At 40.6% G+C, this 18,933-nt stretch overlaps 1 protein-coding gene across 1 annotated transcript in view; it reads right to left on the bottom strand.

The window, feature by feature from the left end:
* The window catches only part of ABHD5 (abhydrolase domain containing 5, lysophosphatidic acid acyltransferase), a 28,891-nt gene extending 10,357 nt beyond the window's left edge, over nt 1-18,534 (bottom strand). Inside the window, exons 1-4 of the mRNA XM_042043564.1 lie at nt 18,376-18,534; nt 4,476-4,561; nt 3,826-4,198; nt 259-413 (exon numbers count right to left, since the gene is read on the bottom strand). Of these exons, the coding sequence (XP_041899498.1) occupies nt 259-413; nt 3,826-4,198; nt 4,476-4,561; nt 18,376-18,506 (745 nt within the window). The 5' untranslated portion in view covers nt 18,507-18,534. The remainder of the gene's footprint in view (nt 1-258; nt 414-3,825; nt 4,199-4,475; nt 4,562-18,375) is intronic.
* Between the last annotated feature and the right edge of the window lie 399 nt (nt 18,535-18,933).

The raw sequence follows: 18,933 nt of genomic DNA, 5'->3' as shown, positions 1-18,933 counted from the left end.
TTTGCATAATCCAACTCACTATAACTGAAGCCTGTACAGATCATAACTGTAGCTTGCATCGTACTAGTATTTCTAATAGCAAGAGTTTGTCTTCTTTCCTAAAGAGTTCAACTTTCCTTAACAATTCCCACTTTCTCCTCCAACTCTTTCCTCTGTGGGTGATATAGACTTGCAAAAAAGCTTATCATAAGTTGCTGTCTGCTCCATGTTTATGTTTAACCAAAATAGAAATGGTATTAAAGAGTAGCTAAAACTCACCAAAGGGTCCTGCTATTCTTAGCCCAGCTAATGGATTAAATGGACTCAATATAGCTCCTAGTGCTTTGATCCAGATTGGAATTGGTCTTTCGTGTTCAGCATTATCAGGCCTCTCTGGAAAACCCCATGGCTCCACTAAGATAAGATGCTTGACCCTGTTGGCAAAAAAGGTTCAATGGTTTAAGGTACAGTAGCTTTTCTTTAACTGAGCATGATGAAAATGTGCTGTTTTACAGATACATACAGATAGCCTACTTTAGTCACTTCTATCACAGAGGCTTATTACCTAGTTTCTGATTCATCAATGGTTTTGATTTCAGTTACTAATTAGAGAGTGAATTGCCTCTAATCATATGTATGAACACCAGAAACATGGAAGCATGTGTCACAAAGAGAAGCTCAGTATTTTATAGATACTCACTGTCACAAACATTTGAGAGAAAGGATAGTCTTGTTTCTGTTTCTAAAAATAGGCTAATCTAAATGCTCAGTCAATATTATTTGCAGGAGCAGTTTAATTTGACAGAAAAGAGGATCATTGCATCTGTTTCATTTAAGTGAAGTTGCTAGAAGTCTAAGATCTCCGTTCAAAGAAGAGACAATTTAACTGAAAAATCATCTTATCAAAGCAAAATTTAAACTGAGAAGGGCAGAGCAAAACTAGCAGTTTTCTTCTAAATTTATTGATTTTAGGTCATGAAAGAAAACATCAGAGAGACAATTTGTAAAATTATTACTCAAAGGAATATCAGTACAGAGAGCATAGCAGGAGTCTCCAGCACATGCAACTATCGATCACTTCATGCTGTGGGTCCCCCTCAATCAAAATTTTAATTCATCCTGGTAGGCTAGAATCATCCATTTCTGTTTAATCCCAGAACAACACCTATTCTAACTGTCCTAGATACTGGTGATTTCTGGAAAAAAGTGACTCTTAACTACAGTTTCCCATATTTAAGATGATTTTCCATGGCAGCTTCCTCATTACTGCTGTATACAACTACCTGTCAGGAGGTTGTAGTAAGGTAGGGGTTGGTCTTTTTTCCCAAGAAGCAAGGAGTAGGACATTAGGAAACAGCCTCAAGTTGTGTTAGGGAAGGTTTAGATTGGATATTAGGAAAAATTTCTTCGCTGAAAGAGCTGTCAAGCATTGGAACAGGCTGTCTTGTTCCATCTGGTCTAGTGGAAGGTGTCCCTGCCCATGGCAGGGGGGTTGGAACTAGATGATCCTGAAGGTCCCTTCCAGCCTGTACCATTTTATGATACTGTGCCCAAGGAAGTGGTTGAGTACCCATCCTTGGAGGTATTTAGATGTGTGAATGCAGTGCTTAAGGACCCAGGTTAGTGGTGGACTTGGCAGTACTAGGTTAACAGCTGGACTAGATCCTAAAAGTCTTATCTAACCTAAATCTTTATATTTTTGTCTTTAACTTTTTACCTTTTTATCTTCACTTTTTCCTTCATTACCTCCTTCTCTGTTAAAGCCATGGGATTAGATATTAACACAGAAGAGTCCATAGTGCCTAAAACGATGCCAGAAGTGATGCCAAAAGCTATTTCTGGATTATAATCAGTTGGGAAACTAAAAACTTGTGCTTGGAATGAAGGGTTGGAAAGGATTAACCTCACAAAGATGTTTCTTGGTTGTTGGCTGAGCTATAAGCATACTTGCACCCTGCAGCAAACAACAACAGTAAGAGAGGACTGTACAAAACAAGCAGGAGAGATCAGAGGCAAAGCAGTGCAAGCAATGAGGAGCCATTGAGGACAGCTACACATTCTGTGCACAAACTATGGCATTAAGTATAATACAGCAAATGAATGAATAAAAGTAGAGTAAGCTTTGTTTCATGCTTCCTTTCTTAATACTTTCCTTCCTATTTGGCATTTCTCCTTTTGGTAATCAAGCCTAAAACATAACCCAGAATAATGGGAAGTTGACCATGAGAATCATTCCAAAAGTAAATGTCCAGAAAGTACAGTATTTGAAAATCATGCCCCACTTCAACTTGGCGATATGCTAGATGGGAATCCTTTTGGATTAGTAGCCTGGGATTTTCCATGAGCAACTCTGGTACAGTGCAGCAAATTAATGGATCATCCATGCTTGGAGAAACAGATCTACTTTCCTAACAATATGTATCCAGAATCCCTTAAGCCTCTAATGCATTGGTAGATAACCTGGCTGAAAGCTGTGCTATATTTATCACTTGATTAAATGCTCTTTTAAGACCCTAGCAGTCAATTTGCTATTTTGGTGGTCTTAGTTTAATTCCAGAGAAACATTAGTAATGTGAGAGCACAAACTGAAACATCCCCAAATTAATTAACCCCAACTTAAGCACAGTGATGCATGAAAACAAAGCATCGCTTTTGATATATGTCAGCAGTGGGCAAAACCAATATCCCATCCCACAGGGATAGGACAGTGCCATTTATAGATACTTTGGAAAAAGAGGTAAGGAACTTATAAGTAATCCCTACAAAAAGCTAACTACAGTTAGCTAAAAGTTGGTTTTGTAACTATAAGGATAATAGGTTTGCATCCCTAAAGCAGAGGATTGCATTTCTTTTTAGCAATTCTGGATTTAGAAACACACCTACTTTCACACATCATTTCCAGCCACTTGTGCTAACTGTTGTCCATTTAGAAAGAAAAAAGCAAAGTGTTTTAGGGACAAATGATGCATGAAATTACTTCAAATATATCCAAGTGAGAAACAAAGAAACAGTAAAACTTGACACGAATAGAAAAGAATAAGATATGTTTAGTATAAAACAGAATCTGCCGTATGATGTGGAGAGTTAAGCTTGTATTCAGTTTTTCATAGGAGACCACTATATGTAGCCCAACAAAAGCATTGTCCTTTTTTTTCATACAGAATTCCCTCAGTTGGTGGGATCCTAGCTCATCAGGGGATATATAGCCAGACATATAACCACATATATAAAAGAAACAAATTACTACTTTAAAAGGAAAAAAAAGGTATTAACTGTTGGACACAACATGGTGCAGAAAATGCTGATGAAATATAATTAGAGAACTGCTGCAGCTGGGTTGTCTTGCAAAGAAGAAATATGAAGTGGCATACAGATAATTTAAAACAAAGAGTCACTAAAATAATTTTTACATCATCCTGCTGGCACCAGGCTGACTGCTAGCATATAGGCATAAATTACCTAGGGGAATTACATTCAGAAGTTTCAATGTTATCCATAAGAGTGCGAAGTCTGGCAGGAACAGGCCTATTTTCCCTTCACAAAACAATCTTTGAGACAAAACATTCACCCAATAAATATATTCATTGCTATTTCACCTTCTAACATGGCAAGGGGGTACTGAACTGAAGAGGTACAGTAAAGTATACAGAAAACCATGTTTACCATATCTACCTATTTCATTCACCTGGAAACAAACCATACAATTAATACTTTGGTCTTAGAATTTTGTTAAATCATCACAGTCATTTATGTAAAGATATAAAGAGCCTGATGAAATAAAATCTATATTAAAATCACTAGTCAAATACAGAAAAGGAATCCCTTCATTCCTTTATTTTCACATACCTTGATGGATATTTTAAGGAGTAAGCAGCAGCCAGGAATCCACCTAGGTTGTGTCCAAGCAAAATCATTTTTTCTAGCCCCACCTCCTTTCTCCATTCTTCTATGGATTCCACAAACTGATTTTCTGCTTCCCGAGCATCAGTGTCAAAGTGTGGTCTACTGCTACGTCCAAATCCCAAGAGGTCAAAAGCATGAACGGTCCTGTTCTCACAGAGATCTTCAAAGTTGAGAGCCCACAGTCCAACACCTCCTCCAAACCCATGCAGAAGAACAAGTGGAGTTTTATTTGAAAGGTCTGGAGAGAACGTCAGTGTCCATATTTTATTTCCATTAGATATATACACGTATCGTTTATTGTATGTGCTTGCAATACCTGCAGAAAAAAATGGGGAAAAATTATGTTGCTAGACATGCATGACAAAATACAAAGTACACTCTACGGAAATCACTGTTTTAAATAGGAGGTCCTTTCAAAGGAGAGAGCCTCTAATGAAATATCTACGTAAGTGGAAAATTAAAATGTAATTTTAAACCTGTTTATTTCATCACAGTGTAAAAGCCATACTGAAAAACTTCTTCCATTATATTTAATGTAAATTTATAGAAAATCTAGTTGTATCTGTGAAACTTACTAAAAACCAAAGACTTACATTTTAGCATTCTGTCCTCAGCCTCTTTAAGGTGTAGCAGTGATGTGGGACACCAGGCAGGAAGCCAGCTGAATAACCATCCGAACCTACAACAGCAATACAGAAGAAAAACGTCTTGAGCAGCATGGTAACTTTTGGCACTAATGCTTTGAAGACATTTCTTTTGCTGCTCTTCATAAGAGAGTCCACATTAAGCACACAGTGTGAAGAACAGGATTGTGCAGTGGGAGGGAATTCACTTTTTCGTGACTTTTTATAAAATGGCATCACAATCAGGGGCATTCTTCAAAGGGTGAGCAGTTTTTCCACTGTGTCCTGATATCACAGTATACTGATCTGGAGACATGAGCCCTCACATCAACTCAACAAGCTTGGCAGGACATGTAACAATCACTGGAGTTTCCAGCCTCCTCTCAAGTTCTTTGGAAGTCTGCCTGCACATGCATAACCTTGCATGAACCTATTATTTCCAAAAAAGCAATAAGCTGTACATTCCACAGCCTAACCTGAGCTGATTATTACTCTAAATTGAAAAAGTGAAAAAAAAGCAGGTTTATCCCAGCAAAGCAAAACCTTGGACCTTAATTATGAACTTAGAAACAAAATCCCAGAGGAAAACAAACCAGCAACTCCCTCAACAGAAGCTGCTTTTCCAGCTGTCAGTTACTATCTTGGTACTGCCAGCTTGACCATGAGAGCAGGGGGAATGACTCAGCCGGCAGCATTGCCTCACACAGCGCTGCAAAGGATACGGCAATTTGGTACAGCTTTTCCTGGTGCTAATTTATCCCTTGTTTTTAAGGCAGAATCTTATTTTTCTGCCTCTCACCCGGTTTTGAAGTGGCTTAGACTATCAGTGCAAAGGCTGCTACTGCAGGACCATTCCTCATGGGGAAGAGGATCCAAAAGTCACTAAGTCACCAAATCAACTTTCTCTAGCACTCTTTTTCTACACTGAACTGCTTTCCAGTTAGTTACAGAATTTTCAGCACTGAACACTGAGAGCATTGGTTATACAACGACTAATGCAAGAAGACTTGCACGTCCAGTTTTTGTGTGCACAACACATCAGTAATAAATTAAAGATCTGGCCCCACAAGTTCTTTATCCACAGGATCTTCTCCACATATTCTAAGGGGCTGACCTACCTCAGCTGCATAGCTACTTAAGTTTATGATACGACATGGAAGGTTTTCTGGGAATGCACAATGCAACTGCAAGCAGCATTGTTTGGATTCACAGAAAACTGTTAGGAGACATCAAGAAAAAAAAGCCCCAAACCATATCTGACCAGAAAGGATTAATCATCCAATCACCCAGGCCCACTGCTATTTAGTATTATTTACTCCTCTACACTGATATCTGGCTGTTCTGTAAATAACCTTCCTGGCCCACTAGACCACTGGAATTGTTATAAGGAAGGACCATGAGAATTGTTATCATCATTATAATTGAGGGACTGGGAACACATGGTTGTACATCCTTCCATGCTGTGTGCTCATGCAATCTAGGAAATGAAGGAACTTAGCACCTTACAGAAAATGGGCACCCAAATATTCTGCTTCCACATTAAACTATGCATTTATTTAAAAGTAAGATTTTTAAGAAGTTAAAGCTGAGACAAGCCAAGAGTAATTTCACCCGCAAGTAACCGTGAAATCCGAGTTTAACAATAACGCTTATTGTGTCCAGTGCTATGAATTACTCTGGTAAATTATTAAACAACAGCTAGGTCACCACTCTTCTGAGTCAAGCTTTCTGTTAGTTAAATGCTCAACTTGGCATTTTCATTCTTAACTCTTAGGTCAGAAACAAAACCAGTCACTATTTCCCCTGAGCTGAAACTCTCTGTACTGTTTCTTCTCAGAAAAACCACTGATTCAGAGACGAAAATACTTTTAAGATTTTATTTATTTATCTACAGAAATGTAAAGCTGCAACACGTCAACAAGAAAACAGAGCAGAGATATGGCCACAATGAAATAGAAGTGACATCTACTGATCACAGTCCCAGAATTGTATTTCCTAGTCCTAGGGAGGCACCTGGATACTTAGGAAAATTATTAAGAAAATGTATCAGAATGGTAAAGTCGCCCACTCTTTCTTTTGTTAGTTATAAGAACTGTTTAAAAATATTTAGATTTTAATTCAGAAGAGACATTGCATACATCTATAGTTTGACAAATACAGTCAGCAAACCGAAGCTTTTAAAATTAAAACTATGTTTGCAATTCTGTCCTGTTGTACTTGCTGAACTAAAAGAGTAAACAGTGAAGGCTTTCAGGCAAAAAAAAGTGAGCAATTTCTAGAAGCATTATTTTTGAAAGAAAGTATTTCGTTACGTATATTCAAGACTTAATCTTTTGTTTCCCTCCTTCCAAAAATTATTTACCACATTGCTAGATGTTTTCCACATGTGGAGAATAAACATCTATTTAATCTATTTGAATAATTTTTCTGATAATTTTGGAAGGCTATAGTTGTATTATTTCTTTTGTACATCTGTGCTACATGTGTCTTCTAAATGCATACAGGAGCATCCATTGCTTACATGGTCTATCATTTTTATTTCTGTGATATAAAGCTGTAAGTGCTATATAATGCCAAAAATGAAGCAGTGGACCTTGCTAAGCAGTGTGCACACAGCAATGGAGATGAGTTAAGAAAGAAAACTAAAGACTCCAGCAGTAGCTACCCACTGCCAGAAGCAAACCCCACACTGCTCTCATCACCCACCACTTCCCTCACACTCTGTTCCCACCTGTCTTTTTACAAAGTCAAGAGCAGAATCTTGTATTTTGAGGAGATAAGAGATCCATTGGCCTTAGCTGCTTGCTATTTCAAAAAGTGTGAAATAAATCTGGCAACTGACAGTGCAAATTTTTATAATTTTTTTATCAAATGTACTTACAGGTGTTACACATCAAATTACCAAGGCACATAACCAGTGGAATTTAACGTGTATATTTGTTTGTGGCCATGTAGTAACAAAACCCAGCGTGCACATCCATGCTAAAATAACCAATAACCATCAGCGGGGCAAAGCATTGCATAGGGTGATTCCTCGCATCTTCAGTTTGGGGTCAGTTACATTTTTCACATCTGTCTGACAAGGTCTGCAGTAACACAGGCTGGAAAAATCAGAGGCTACCAGGCAGGGGGCTGCTGACCTGTCAGGCATTCAAAGAAGTCCTTCTCTTTGCCAACAGACCTCCACACAGACTTCCACACTTCTGATAACACATCTAGGGAAGGAGACCAGAAGGTAAGGGAAAGTCCTGGAGACACCCACTGAACGACCTTAGAGAAAGTCAAGGTGATTAATGTGAGGCTAGAAGATTAGTGGAGACCATCAGTAGCCTATGCTGATGATCAAATACAGTAATAAATAATGCAAACAAAAGGGACACAGGCACAAACATCTGACAAGGAGGAGCTGCAACCACCATGTGCAGGGGCCAAGCCACCAGGTGGGCTCTAACAGATTGGCTGGTTGGCTGGTTGGAGCAAGTGGTCTGAGACCCTGGTTGCAAGCATAAGAAAGGATGAAAATAAGTAATTACTACTACATTTTGACATTTAATTTTGATAATGAATGAACATTGTGCAAAATGTAGCTCTGGATAATACTGCTTTTCCTTAGCTGTTTGAATGTTAATATGAAAAGACTGTAAGGTTACTGAAGTCCAGCTTTTCAGTGTATGTATAATATGAATCAAGAACTTGCTGTCACAGCACTGCTTGAATTGCTTGAGGATAACTTTCAAAAGAACTGAGAATCAAGTAGAGGCAGAGGTACAGTGAGCATGACCCACTCATCCACCTCCACGACTCAGATCAAACCCAATGAAGAATGTGGCAAATCGGTTGTACCACAGTTACCTTTCTGCCAGCTCTATTAACCCTGTTCAGCTTGGTGAGGATTGATTTCATGCAAGACAATTGATAGATCTGTAGCCAGTCACAAATTTGACACACTTACAAAAAGTTTGTGAAAGCTTAGATACAGCTGAAGAATTGAAAACATCTATTTCAACAATGAGATATGTACTGAAACAGCTGAAAAATCCATTTGATTTCTGGCTTATAATGTGGATTTAAAAAATGGAACCTCTACCACATAAAGATATTCAGCAGAAGTTGCTTATAACTCTATCTAGGAGACAGAAATGTACAGAAATGGAGCTCATTCTCTCACTTTTCAAGCTTTTAATTTACTTACATTAGAGTAACATGAATGCATGGCTTACAAGATGTAGTAAGCTTGAAATCATTCAATGGAGGCATCTCCCCACATACACCAGCATTGCAGACCTAGCCATCATGACCTATGGAAAGCCTGTGTGGCAAAACAGCAAATCAAAGAACCTGGGGTTTGCAAACAGGTTGCAAAAAGGTAACAGAACTCCACCAAACCTGAGTAAATGAATACAATACCATTGCTACATGATCACCTGTCAAAAATTGCTGACCCACCAAGACAGGACATGCAGAAACCTTTCTAAAGTGTTGAATATAAAATCAGCTTTTCACTAAGAATTTTGAAATTAGTATGGTAATCAAAACCCCCAGTACAGACCAAAAACCGTGCAGCAGTGACAGGAGTGCGTAGAATAAATTTTCCTGTCACAAAGAATTATTTGGACTTTAAAATTACATCACTAAGGAGGCCAGAGCTCAGGGTATGAAACAAATATGCAACAGCTTCTAAACAGAGGCTTATGGGAAAGTAACTGAATGCACAAGCATCAGAGCTGCACATCTGTTTCTGTCTTGCTCTCAGGAAACAAATGTACTTAATATTTTTAATTGAACTTTTGCAGACAATATTGCTAACTACCAAGATTTTAGCTAGGGAGCAAGCTCAAAAACTTAAAAAAGCTGAAACACTGAGTGAACTCATGGGAAACTACTTCAAGCTTTACCCTTAAATCTTATTAGAATGAAGCTGATCTCTCAAAAACCATAACCCTCTAGTCTCCTGACTCTCAGAATTAATTTCAGCCATTTAGAAGTAAGTAAGGAAAGAAAAAGAAATTAATGCAGAGAATTTGGTATTGTTTCTGCCCAGCACCAACAGGAATGGCATTGGGATTTTCAGGGTCATTCAGCTGACAATCCAGTTATAAGCACCCAGCAATTCAAGCTAGCTCCAAATTAAGAGAATCTTATACTGTAACAGGAAAAAACAAGGGTAAGCTAATGGAAAGACAGCTCAGGTTCTACCCTCTTGTTTCTGCATAAAGTATTTTTGCAGTACTGTGCTAGCAAAGGAATTCAAAATTGCCAATATGTTGCAATCTAAATATAAGCAACATAAGGTTCACTCTTCCAAGGTGAAACCTCATCCCATAGAAACACCATGTTACTTCTCACAACTCATTCAGCCCTTTCAGTTGGTCAGAAATACTAAGAATGGACAAAAAAGGAAGAGTGAAAAGAACCATCAGATATTCATAACTGGGAAAGAGGTCAGCATATCAAATTTATGGCAAACTGTCAATTTTAAAAATAAACTTTTACTATAATGCTTTATGAACACTTTACAGTTAACACAGGATGGATGCTCAAGTGAAATAGCTACAGATACCCTTTTACCATTTTCATTATCTCCTTTTCATTGGATGCTTTTTCCTCAGCATCAGCAGTAGTCTACACAAAGCTTAAGGGGTACAGAGGATGGTTTCTTCCACCATCAACACCACCAAGTTTAAAGAGCAAATTCTATATTTGGTTACTAAATTTCAAGTTTATGGGTAATAACCTGAAGCAATAAAAAGCAAAAGAAACAGTCAAGGATGACACAATCAAATAGAACTTTCTGTGTCAAAATGTCAGAGAAAAGTAGCAGGTTTACATCTGGCTCATTTCTATCCATGACAATTAAGTTATAATAAACTTTTCTTTTCCCATTTCATTAATTTAATAGCCTGCAATACGAGAATATTGGGTGCTGTTTACATGACTGATTATGGCAAGAATTGATGCTTCTTTGTTAACAGTTACCAGCAACACCACCATGGCAAAACGCCCTAATATGTAAAGAAAAATATTTTAGTAATCACTATATCCAAAGTCCATCTTGGGGGCTGTTCTCTGTGCCAGATTTGTGAAATTCAGGTTTAAAAGACACTATATTTTAAACCAGATAATTATGGTTTAACACAGCTACAGAAAAGCCAGAGAGTTAACCAGCAGGCCTATGAACTAACAAGGAAGAAAGAAAGACTGTGAGTCAAGGTGGAGGACACCAAGCTTTTAAGTCAGAGCTGCCACTGACAGACAGTAACATATAATCATGACATCAAGTCTGCATTTAACTAAGGTAGGGATGTTTCTGCAACAAGGCTCAGGATACGATTTCATGAGAACCTTAAAGGCATAACTAATTTTAGGAGCCCTTCTAGTCCTTCCTTCCTGTCCCTAAAGTGCAGCATGTTCCTTAATGTTTGTGTCTTGTAAGAACAGTGAATATAGTCAGAATCATTCAGGCATATGCAGTAACTGTTGTTGTGAAGGCTGTATATCCAGGGACAAAGCTTCTGCATGTACAATAGAAGTCAGACGTAGCAACCACAACAATTTGAAGGAGATGTTCCTAGGACAAAACACTCTGGCAGTTGCAGACAAACATCAGGAGGAGAAAAGCATTCTGTGTTTCACTTTCATTGCGTGAACAGACTAAAAATGTTGCGATCCTTACAGAAAGACCTTGAAGTGCATACTAAAGAGGCAAGACCCAGAAGCAAGTATTAGGAACATGGTATGGGAACAAAAACACCTCAATGCTTTAAGAAATATCTGTCTACCATTTTCATGAGGAGACAAAAAATTTGATGAAATCATTGTCAAGAGGTTAAAAAAGGATACCAATTTTTTTCCCTGATGACATTATAACCCTGCCCAGAAAGTTCTGTTTAGATGAGTTTTGAGCCAAGATGTTCCATGCAGTTAGATGTTGTGAAACTCTTGGATACTTCAGTAACATTAAAACAGAATGTTTTGAAAACCTCTGCATAATATTTCTAGGAAGTGTAACATACATCAGCCCCATTCCAACACAAAACCCATGATAGGTTATTGCAGAATGTTGCTCTACATTAGGGCAAAGGTGAAAACAATGCATTCCTCATGTACTTACTGCATCTTGAACTCTGTGTTCAGAACATTCAACATCAGAATTAATATAAAAATTCAGAAGCAAATTTTATTACTGTTTTTATCAAAATTAACTATCACTTATCAAAATTAACCTGAAAACGTACCTCATGAATGTGAATCCATAACCAATGACATTTTCTGGCTGTATTAGAGATATTAAAGTTTACCGCACTTATTTTAACTCATTTGAGCAACCCGAGTGGAAGTGGAGAGGACCTACAATTCTGCTCCCTCCCATGGTGGGCCTCAGATGTACGTACACCTTGCAGTATAACTTGCACAATTGCAGCCCCCTCCACATTTTCTTCTGTGTCTTCCAGCACCTTTTTCTTTTTTTTTAACCATATGTATCCTTCTTCTATACTTTTACAATTTCTTCCACCCTCTTTCCATCTATACCCAAAGGTGTCCATTTCAGGGCAAGTGCTTTTTCAGTGTGTACCACAAGAATGAAGTTTATCCATGGACTGTCACCCAAGTCTGCAACCTGCAATGCTCATACTGCTTACAAAGTAGCAGTGGTAGCACCCAACTAGGTTTCATATTCTTATTTAAAAGCTAAAATTAAAAAAAATCCAAAGAAAAAGCATATTAGCAACCACACAGCAAGTATGGAATAATACAGAGATAAAGATGCAGAGGAGAAGAAACAGAGAAGCTGCACAGCCCCACCAAAACTCCTTAACCCTGTGACAGAGACCACATGTGTAATACAGGGGTTAGGCACCACAGGGGTCCTACCTCTGCCTCCTCCACAATAAACTCAAGTCTGATAGAACTTGGCAGTGCCACACCTTTCACGTGTTTTTACAAACAACACACTGCACATTGCAGTAAGAATTTGTGAAGAAAAGCATACTTAAAATTAAGGAAATGTAAATTTCCTCTTAGTGCCTCTCAAATATTATTTAACTTTCTACTGCTTTTACTTTATTCATACATCAACTGATGTACTCCTGCTGCCCTTCAGATACTGCATGACTTCAGCCTTGCTTAATCCCTGTTTGCCTTATCATACCTACCATGCCAGCAGCGGACATTTCAGCCTGTCCCCAAATTCCATCAAACTGGACAAGAGCAAAGCATACGTGCAACAGGCACCTCTCACTAACCTGCACCATTGCCCACCCACACTCTACTCGGCTTATCTTTTGGTTAAATTCCATTGTATATCATGCACTATTCAGATCACTACGTCAACAGGAGGTGAGTGTTTTCACTTTCCATAACGACCTGTGTAAGAACACAGATATAAGACTATCTAAAGCACACGATCATTTCCCTCAGCTCCAAACATGCTATACACAAACTCCACTTGTACACAAGTATGAATACACACTGAGGGTTGTTTCACTGCAACTCATCAGAGCAGCTTCTATGTTGGTCTTTTATCATAGCCACCTAAGGTGACAAAGAGTTACCTATGTCAAAATGCAAGAACTGGTATTCAACATTTTGGACTACATATTCTTATTTCCATTTTCTGGAAAACCTAAGAGGTGCACAACCCTTTTGATAACAGACTATTTTCTCTACATCCTTACACAACAAATGCTTTAGCTGTCAAGGAAGTGCAAGTAGTCTTAAAAACAGTTAAGAAGTCAAATGGGTCTAAAAAGCCATCATAGCAGAAGTCCCTTATGGAAAGTTAAAGATATAATTAATAAGCTTTTGGTGTCAGTATGACACTTTCTAAATGCAACCAAGAAAAGAATTCTACAATGGTCGGCTAGAGCACCGACCCACCCCATTTCTGTATTTTTCCCATTGCCACACCCTTCTCTTCCTCATTTCAATATATGAGCAGACTTACTCGATGGCAACAGGCACTCCTGCATCTGTTCTTAGAGAATGCATTTTTTATGCCTGCATCTTCCCCTCCGTTCTGTAGTCTCCTATCATCCCGAGTTTTCTATTACAACACACTCAGAGCACCTTCCTTCTCCGCCATTCCTCACCATGTTTTCTTGCTGCCACTTAAAATCCTCCTTTTACCCTCTTAACCTTATTCTAGACCAACCTCATTCCCTTACACAGCTTTACTGACTCACAAATCTCTCTTCTCCACTGACCTCTCTCCTGCTGCTCAGCTTCTCATCTGGATCTTTCTGAGCCAATGTAAATGCAGACACTCCTCACCTTTCCTCGCATGCCCTCTTCTCCCTGGCTCTCAATGTAAATCATGTACAAAAAACTATCCCAAAACAATGTCAGAATTGCAAGTAAATACTCAGAAGTTATGAAACACAAAAATCAAAATTTCCTTTAGCAAGCAATCTTAATAAACCACTATATAAAAGAAAATACATTTTAATTATTTATCAGTTGGGAGAGTTGTTCAGAGTCTCCCATAAAAATCCAGAACAGTCAGAGAATCCCTGGCAGACAGTGTCCGTTTCAAAGAGGTAGGTCTCTAACTGGGCCTACCAGCCCCCAGCAGGCTCTGAAACAACTTTGCATATACCCAAACACATGCAATATTGGCTAAAATTTGAATTCTCCAATGACCCATAGTCACCAGCACTATAGCAGCCCCACAGCTAGCTGCCCCTCTGGATTTATAGCTCTACTGTAATGTCCACTAGGGCTGGGACCCAGAACCGACCCCACCACCCCCGATACCCTAATTCTACTTTGGCAACTTCTGAAGAAGTGTCTTTGCTTGACACTTGGAAAGTGGGGTTATGAGCATCTTTCTTCTGCCACTAAAATGAGAAGATAGCCCCTGTTATATTTTGCCATCTTTCCCTCTATCCCTTTAGCCTGCATTAGGGGAGATGAGAGACCTTGATGAACACAGACCTTCCCTCCCCAGATTCATTCAAGTACCAGAGACCATTAGAAACAATCCTATAAATGCCTGAAAAGCTGTTCATACAAATACCTTCTGATGAGCTCATGCATGTAACACAAACGGCATTAAGTACTGAAACTGTGACTGACACAACCCTGCCAGCCAAAAAGACAAAATCAGAAAAGAGGAAGGAAAAGTCCTTTAACCTTTTTCTGCATCTGCCTTCCACACTGCACTTGCATCTCACTCAGTTTTTAAAAATGCAAGGTGTAGCTACCAAACCTGCGTTCAGTCACCTGCATTATAGGAAAGAAGAAAAGTAAGCAGAACCCCACTTTCAGCAGCCTATCCACTCAGTTTGCTTTAACATCTAGATGATGTAACCAGCAAAAAAAAAATCAAGCAAAAATTCTGAGTTGAAAGTTTCCCTCACGCTGTAACACTGTGAACCATCATACTAAGGAGGAGACATAGGCTCTATCAAGCCTAATAAACTACTCCTCTTTTATTAATCAAAGAGCTCACTTCAAAATTGTATAAAGAGCTCTGTAATACAAACAAGCTCATAGGATAACACAAAAATAATTGTGAACACTGGTGTTGCAGTGCATGTTTTAACCTTTACTCCAAGCCATTATTCTGTCACACTACAGGCCAATTACAAGCAATTTGATGTAGGCTTGTAAGTGCAGATCCCTTAAAGTTTTCTTTTAAAGTGAGCTATTCCATTTATCTTAGAGGGGAAAAAAACACCCCAGTATTGTGATTTGGGGATTTTTTTTCTGTATAGATACATACATTTAGTAGCTGCTATTTCTAGTTATATTACAAGCCATAAGCAGTCCTGCTGCATCCAGAGTGAATAAGTGAATTCAGTACTGGCAAAAGGCTCACACTAGGCTGTCTGCCTCACGGGCAGAAGTCTTCATCTAAAACTTACACAGAGGAGGTCCAAGGCTGTAAACAGGTTTGGAAATCACTAGCAGGTGACATGTTAATCAAGCAATCACTGTCATTGTGACTACTAAAACATTTGTTTAGTTAATCTTCTAATTCAAAGTTAGGACAGGGCCATGAATATTTTTCAGCTGAGATCTTCCAGAAAGTAACTGAACCACTGTTACTCTGTTTTCACCATGCTTTACACAGTTACCAAATTGAAACAAAGCGAATGTGTTGCATAACAAGTTGAGTCACACTATTGTTTTCAGAGCAGATAAACTTTGCATTTATTCTTTGTATGCACCTGTCACTAGTAATTTAATCTAGGGGCTTGATGGTATATTGTAACTTCCTATCACTGCCACAGCATTCTAAATGAAAAAAGATTAACATATTTCTCTTGTTTATAAACTTCCCCTGGGTACCGAGCTCTTCTCAGTTTCAAAAGATGAAGAAATGCTATTTTTAATTATTGCTAGAAACCAACCAATAAAAGCACTAACATTTCAACACAAATGCACTTTCTGAATTCATGGAAAAGGATGATGAGATTTTGTTCTTAGAAGTCTTTAGTAAACTGGGACGCTTACTCTGAAAAATACCACATCAATGTCTAATTTTTCAGAAGTTCTGAAAATCAACAGCCTTTAAAAGCCATCCAGCAGTGTAAATCACATGAGAAACTTGCAATAATCCTCTTGAAAATTCAGCCTAACCCCATGTCCAGATCAACGAGTGTTATGATCCTGCAATCCTGACAGGCAACTCGAGTTGAGGGTGCTTGGCACGGTCTCAGCAGCACTCAGCACTCTGTGTGATCAAACCAGACAGCTAACGCAGTTCAGGCTAATGCGCTGAATGAACACACAAACAAAACAGGCTGAGGCAGAGCTATTTTAAGACTCTTACTTAGAAAACCTGTAAACCAGCCACAAGAAGCTTTACAAGCTACTTGTGTTCAAGAGAGTGAATAGGTCAGAAAGAACACAGAACCAAGAAAGGGACTTGTAGTTTCCCATGGGTGATGTTGCAGAAGGCAGAGGTTGTGTGGAGGGGAAGATTTTGAAAAGCTATTTTAATTTGAGGAAAGGAGGAGAGTGCAGAGTTACAGATTAGACAAAATTGCATAGCGCTTTGAAAGGGAAGCCTTTGGAGTCTGCATTTGAAATGAGAATGCTGTGTACATATGGTGATAAGAGCATAACAGGGAGTTTGGAAAAGATGGATAGTTCAGATCTGGTCAGACTGAGCTGGCAGAGCAGGAAAATATGTAAGATGAAATACCAAAATCCCAAATTGGAAAAAGGACCAAAAAGAAGAGTGAGGATGCAGGTAGTTTTGAAAGATAACAAAACAGACACATAGCACGGCAACATGCAAATAGCAACATCCTTAATTAAGAAGTCATGAATGCATGGCATGAGTTTCATGCAGGTAGTTGAAGAATTTTAAGTCTGATTTCTCAAAATAACGCAAGACTTAGTTATGCAAGAAGGGAGATGTAGAAGAAAAGGAAATAAATGAGTTTTTGAGGGCTAGGCAATCACCAATGGGATATATCTCCTGATATTTAAAGCAGAGAGAAAGAGGAAAAATTTATGTAAACAATGCATACAAAGCATATTTACACATCTGACAGAAGGAATAAAGCACATGTGCGACTAAAGCACAGATAGATATATTCTGATAGAGGACTGTTTGGACTAGAACCATAAAATATGATGGAACAAACTTTGAGATAAGTGACCAGCAGATATATTAAGTATGTTTGGTAAACAGACTCAGAGACAGGATGACTGTATTATTCTACAGGGGCAGACAACATATTTGGGGGCAATGGAAGGGTATAAGAACGGGTCTGCAACGGAAGCTGAAGATTAACAAGAAATAAAGCATACACTGCGAAGGCATACATGAGTAAAGAACATGTGACATGAAGAACAGACCGTGGATTAGTAACTTGTATATAACCATTTGAATGTACACAGACAAAAGATAAAGTGCAGAACTATGTAATTTCAGGCAGAAGAATGACTAATAGCTATAATAAAGTCATATAGCAAGGGTGTAAGTTATAAACAAGTATTAGAGATGTATGTCAAGAACAGGGGCAGGGTAACTTTTGCCATAGGAGTTACTTCAGTAGGTGTGAATACCTTGGGACAGTGAAAGGAAAGAGAAAGTTACCAGGGATAGCATACAGTACTGGAAAAGTTAGAGCAACAGTGGATGCTTGTGATTTATAGATGTGCTCTCATCTCCTGTCAAATATAGAATGATGACAAAAGAGAGGCTGACAAGTGTACTGTCTGCTCTACATCACAGTGAACATATAGAATGGACGGAACAGGAAGATAGGGTATTTGTATGCACAGATAAAGCTGCAGAGGCTTACGGGAGCATGGGCCAGCACCGTATACAGACGTGTGACCTCTGGGGCGCAAAGGGAAGGGTGGATGACAGTCGGGGTGCGTACATACGCCAAAGCAAAGCGGCAGAGAAACGCGCAGGGGCACGCCTGCAGGCAGGTGTACAATGACAACAGCTGGCCAGCCACGGCGGAGCTCCAGTGCAGAAGGCGAGGCAGCGGGGGCACGGGGCTCGCAAGGAGCCGGCGGCAAACCCTGCCGGGAGCCTGCCCGTGCCAGGAGGCGGGAAGCCATGGCAGGAAGGCGGGCTGTGCGGCAGGAAAACATGGCAGGCAGTATGCCCACACGCCGGGAAGCGCGCGAGTGGCGATACCGGACCGCGGCGGGGCCGGAGCGGAGCGCGGAGCCCGGCGGGCGCTGGGGGAGGCGGGAGCCCACCCAAACCCCGACACAGGGGCCGGCCGCCGCCGCCGCCCCGTAACCCGTAGGCACCGCGGGCAGACGGGCCGGCGGCGGGAGGAGAAGGGCGAGCAGCGCCCGTGGCGGCACGGCCCGGGCGCCCCGAAAGGCTTCCTCCCGCGACCCAGGACACCCGCGGGGAGGACGGGGGTCACCCCGCGGCTGCATCACTCACCCTTCGCTGGGACCCTCCTCATCGGCCATGGCGGCGGCGCAGCGGCCGGGAGCTGACAGCGGCGGAGGGGCGGCGGTGGCGGTGGCCGGCAGCGCAGCGAGGGACAGCGCGACGGCAGCAGAACCGGCCATTACGGGCTCCTCCCTCTCTTACTCCCTCCCTCCTGCCCGCCCGCCGCCTGCGTCATCGCCGCGGGGCCACCCACACCCCCGAGCGGCGTCGTGCACGGCCAGCAGGGGCTGGAGCCCCGCAGGCCATCCCCGGGGCCGTTTGTGGGCATCGGGCGGGCACGGAGTATGGTTCCCCAAGAGGGGTGCGGGTCCCGGCCGCTCCCCAGCCGCCCACCAGCGACATGGCTGGAGCAAGGCTCCGGTTGGTAGGACCTGTGTCCCGCCTCCTGATCCCGGGATGGCGGCACAGATGACGCCCGTGCAGAAGGGCCGCGGCTTCCCGGGCCGGCAGAGGGGCGTCTCTGCCCCGTGAGTGTGGGGCGCACGGTGCGTGTGTGTGCATCCTGTACTGTGCACACTGTGCCCTGTGAGCACTGTGCAGACATTG

The sequence above is a fragment of the Corvus kubaryi genome, unplaced genomic scaffold (genome assembly GCF_017639235.1).
Source record: "Corvus kubaryi isolate FWS band 111438036 unplaced genomic scaffold, C.kubaryi_AGA036_p1.0 37398, whole genome shotgun sequence".
NCBI lineage: Eukaryota > Metazoa > Chordata > Aves > Passeriformes > Corvidae > Corvus > Corvus kubaryi.
Note: the sequence above shows the minus strand (reverse complement) of the source record. Positions and strands in the feature narration are given on the sequence as shown.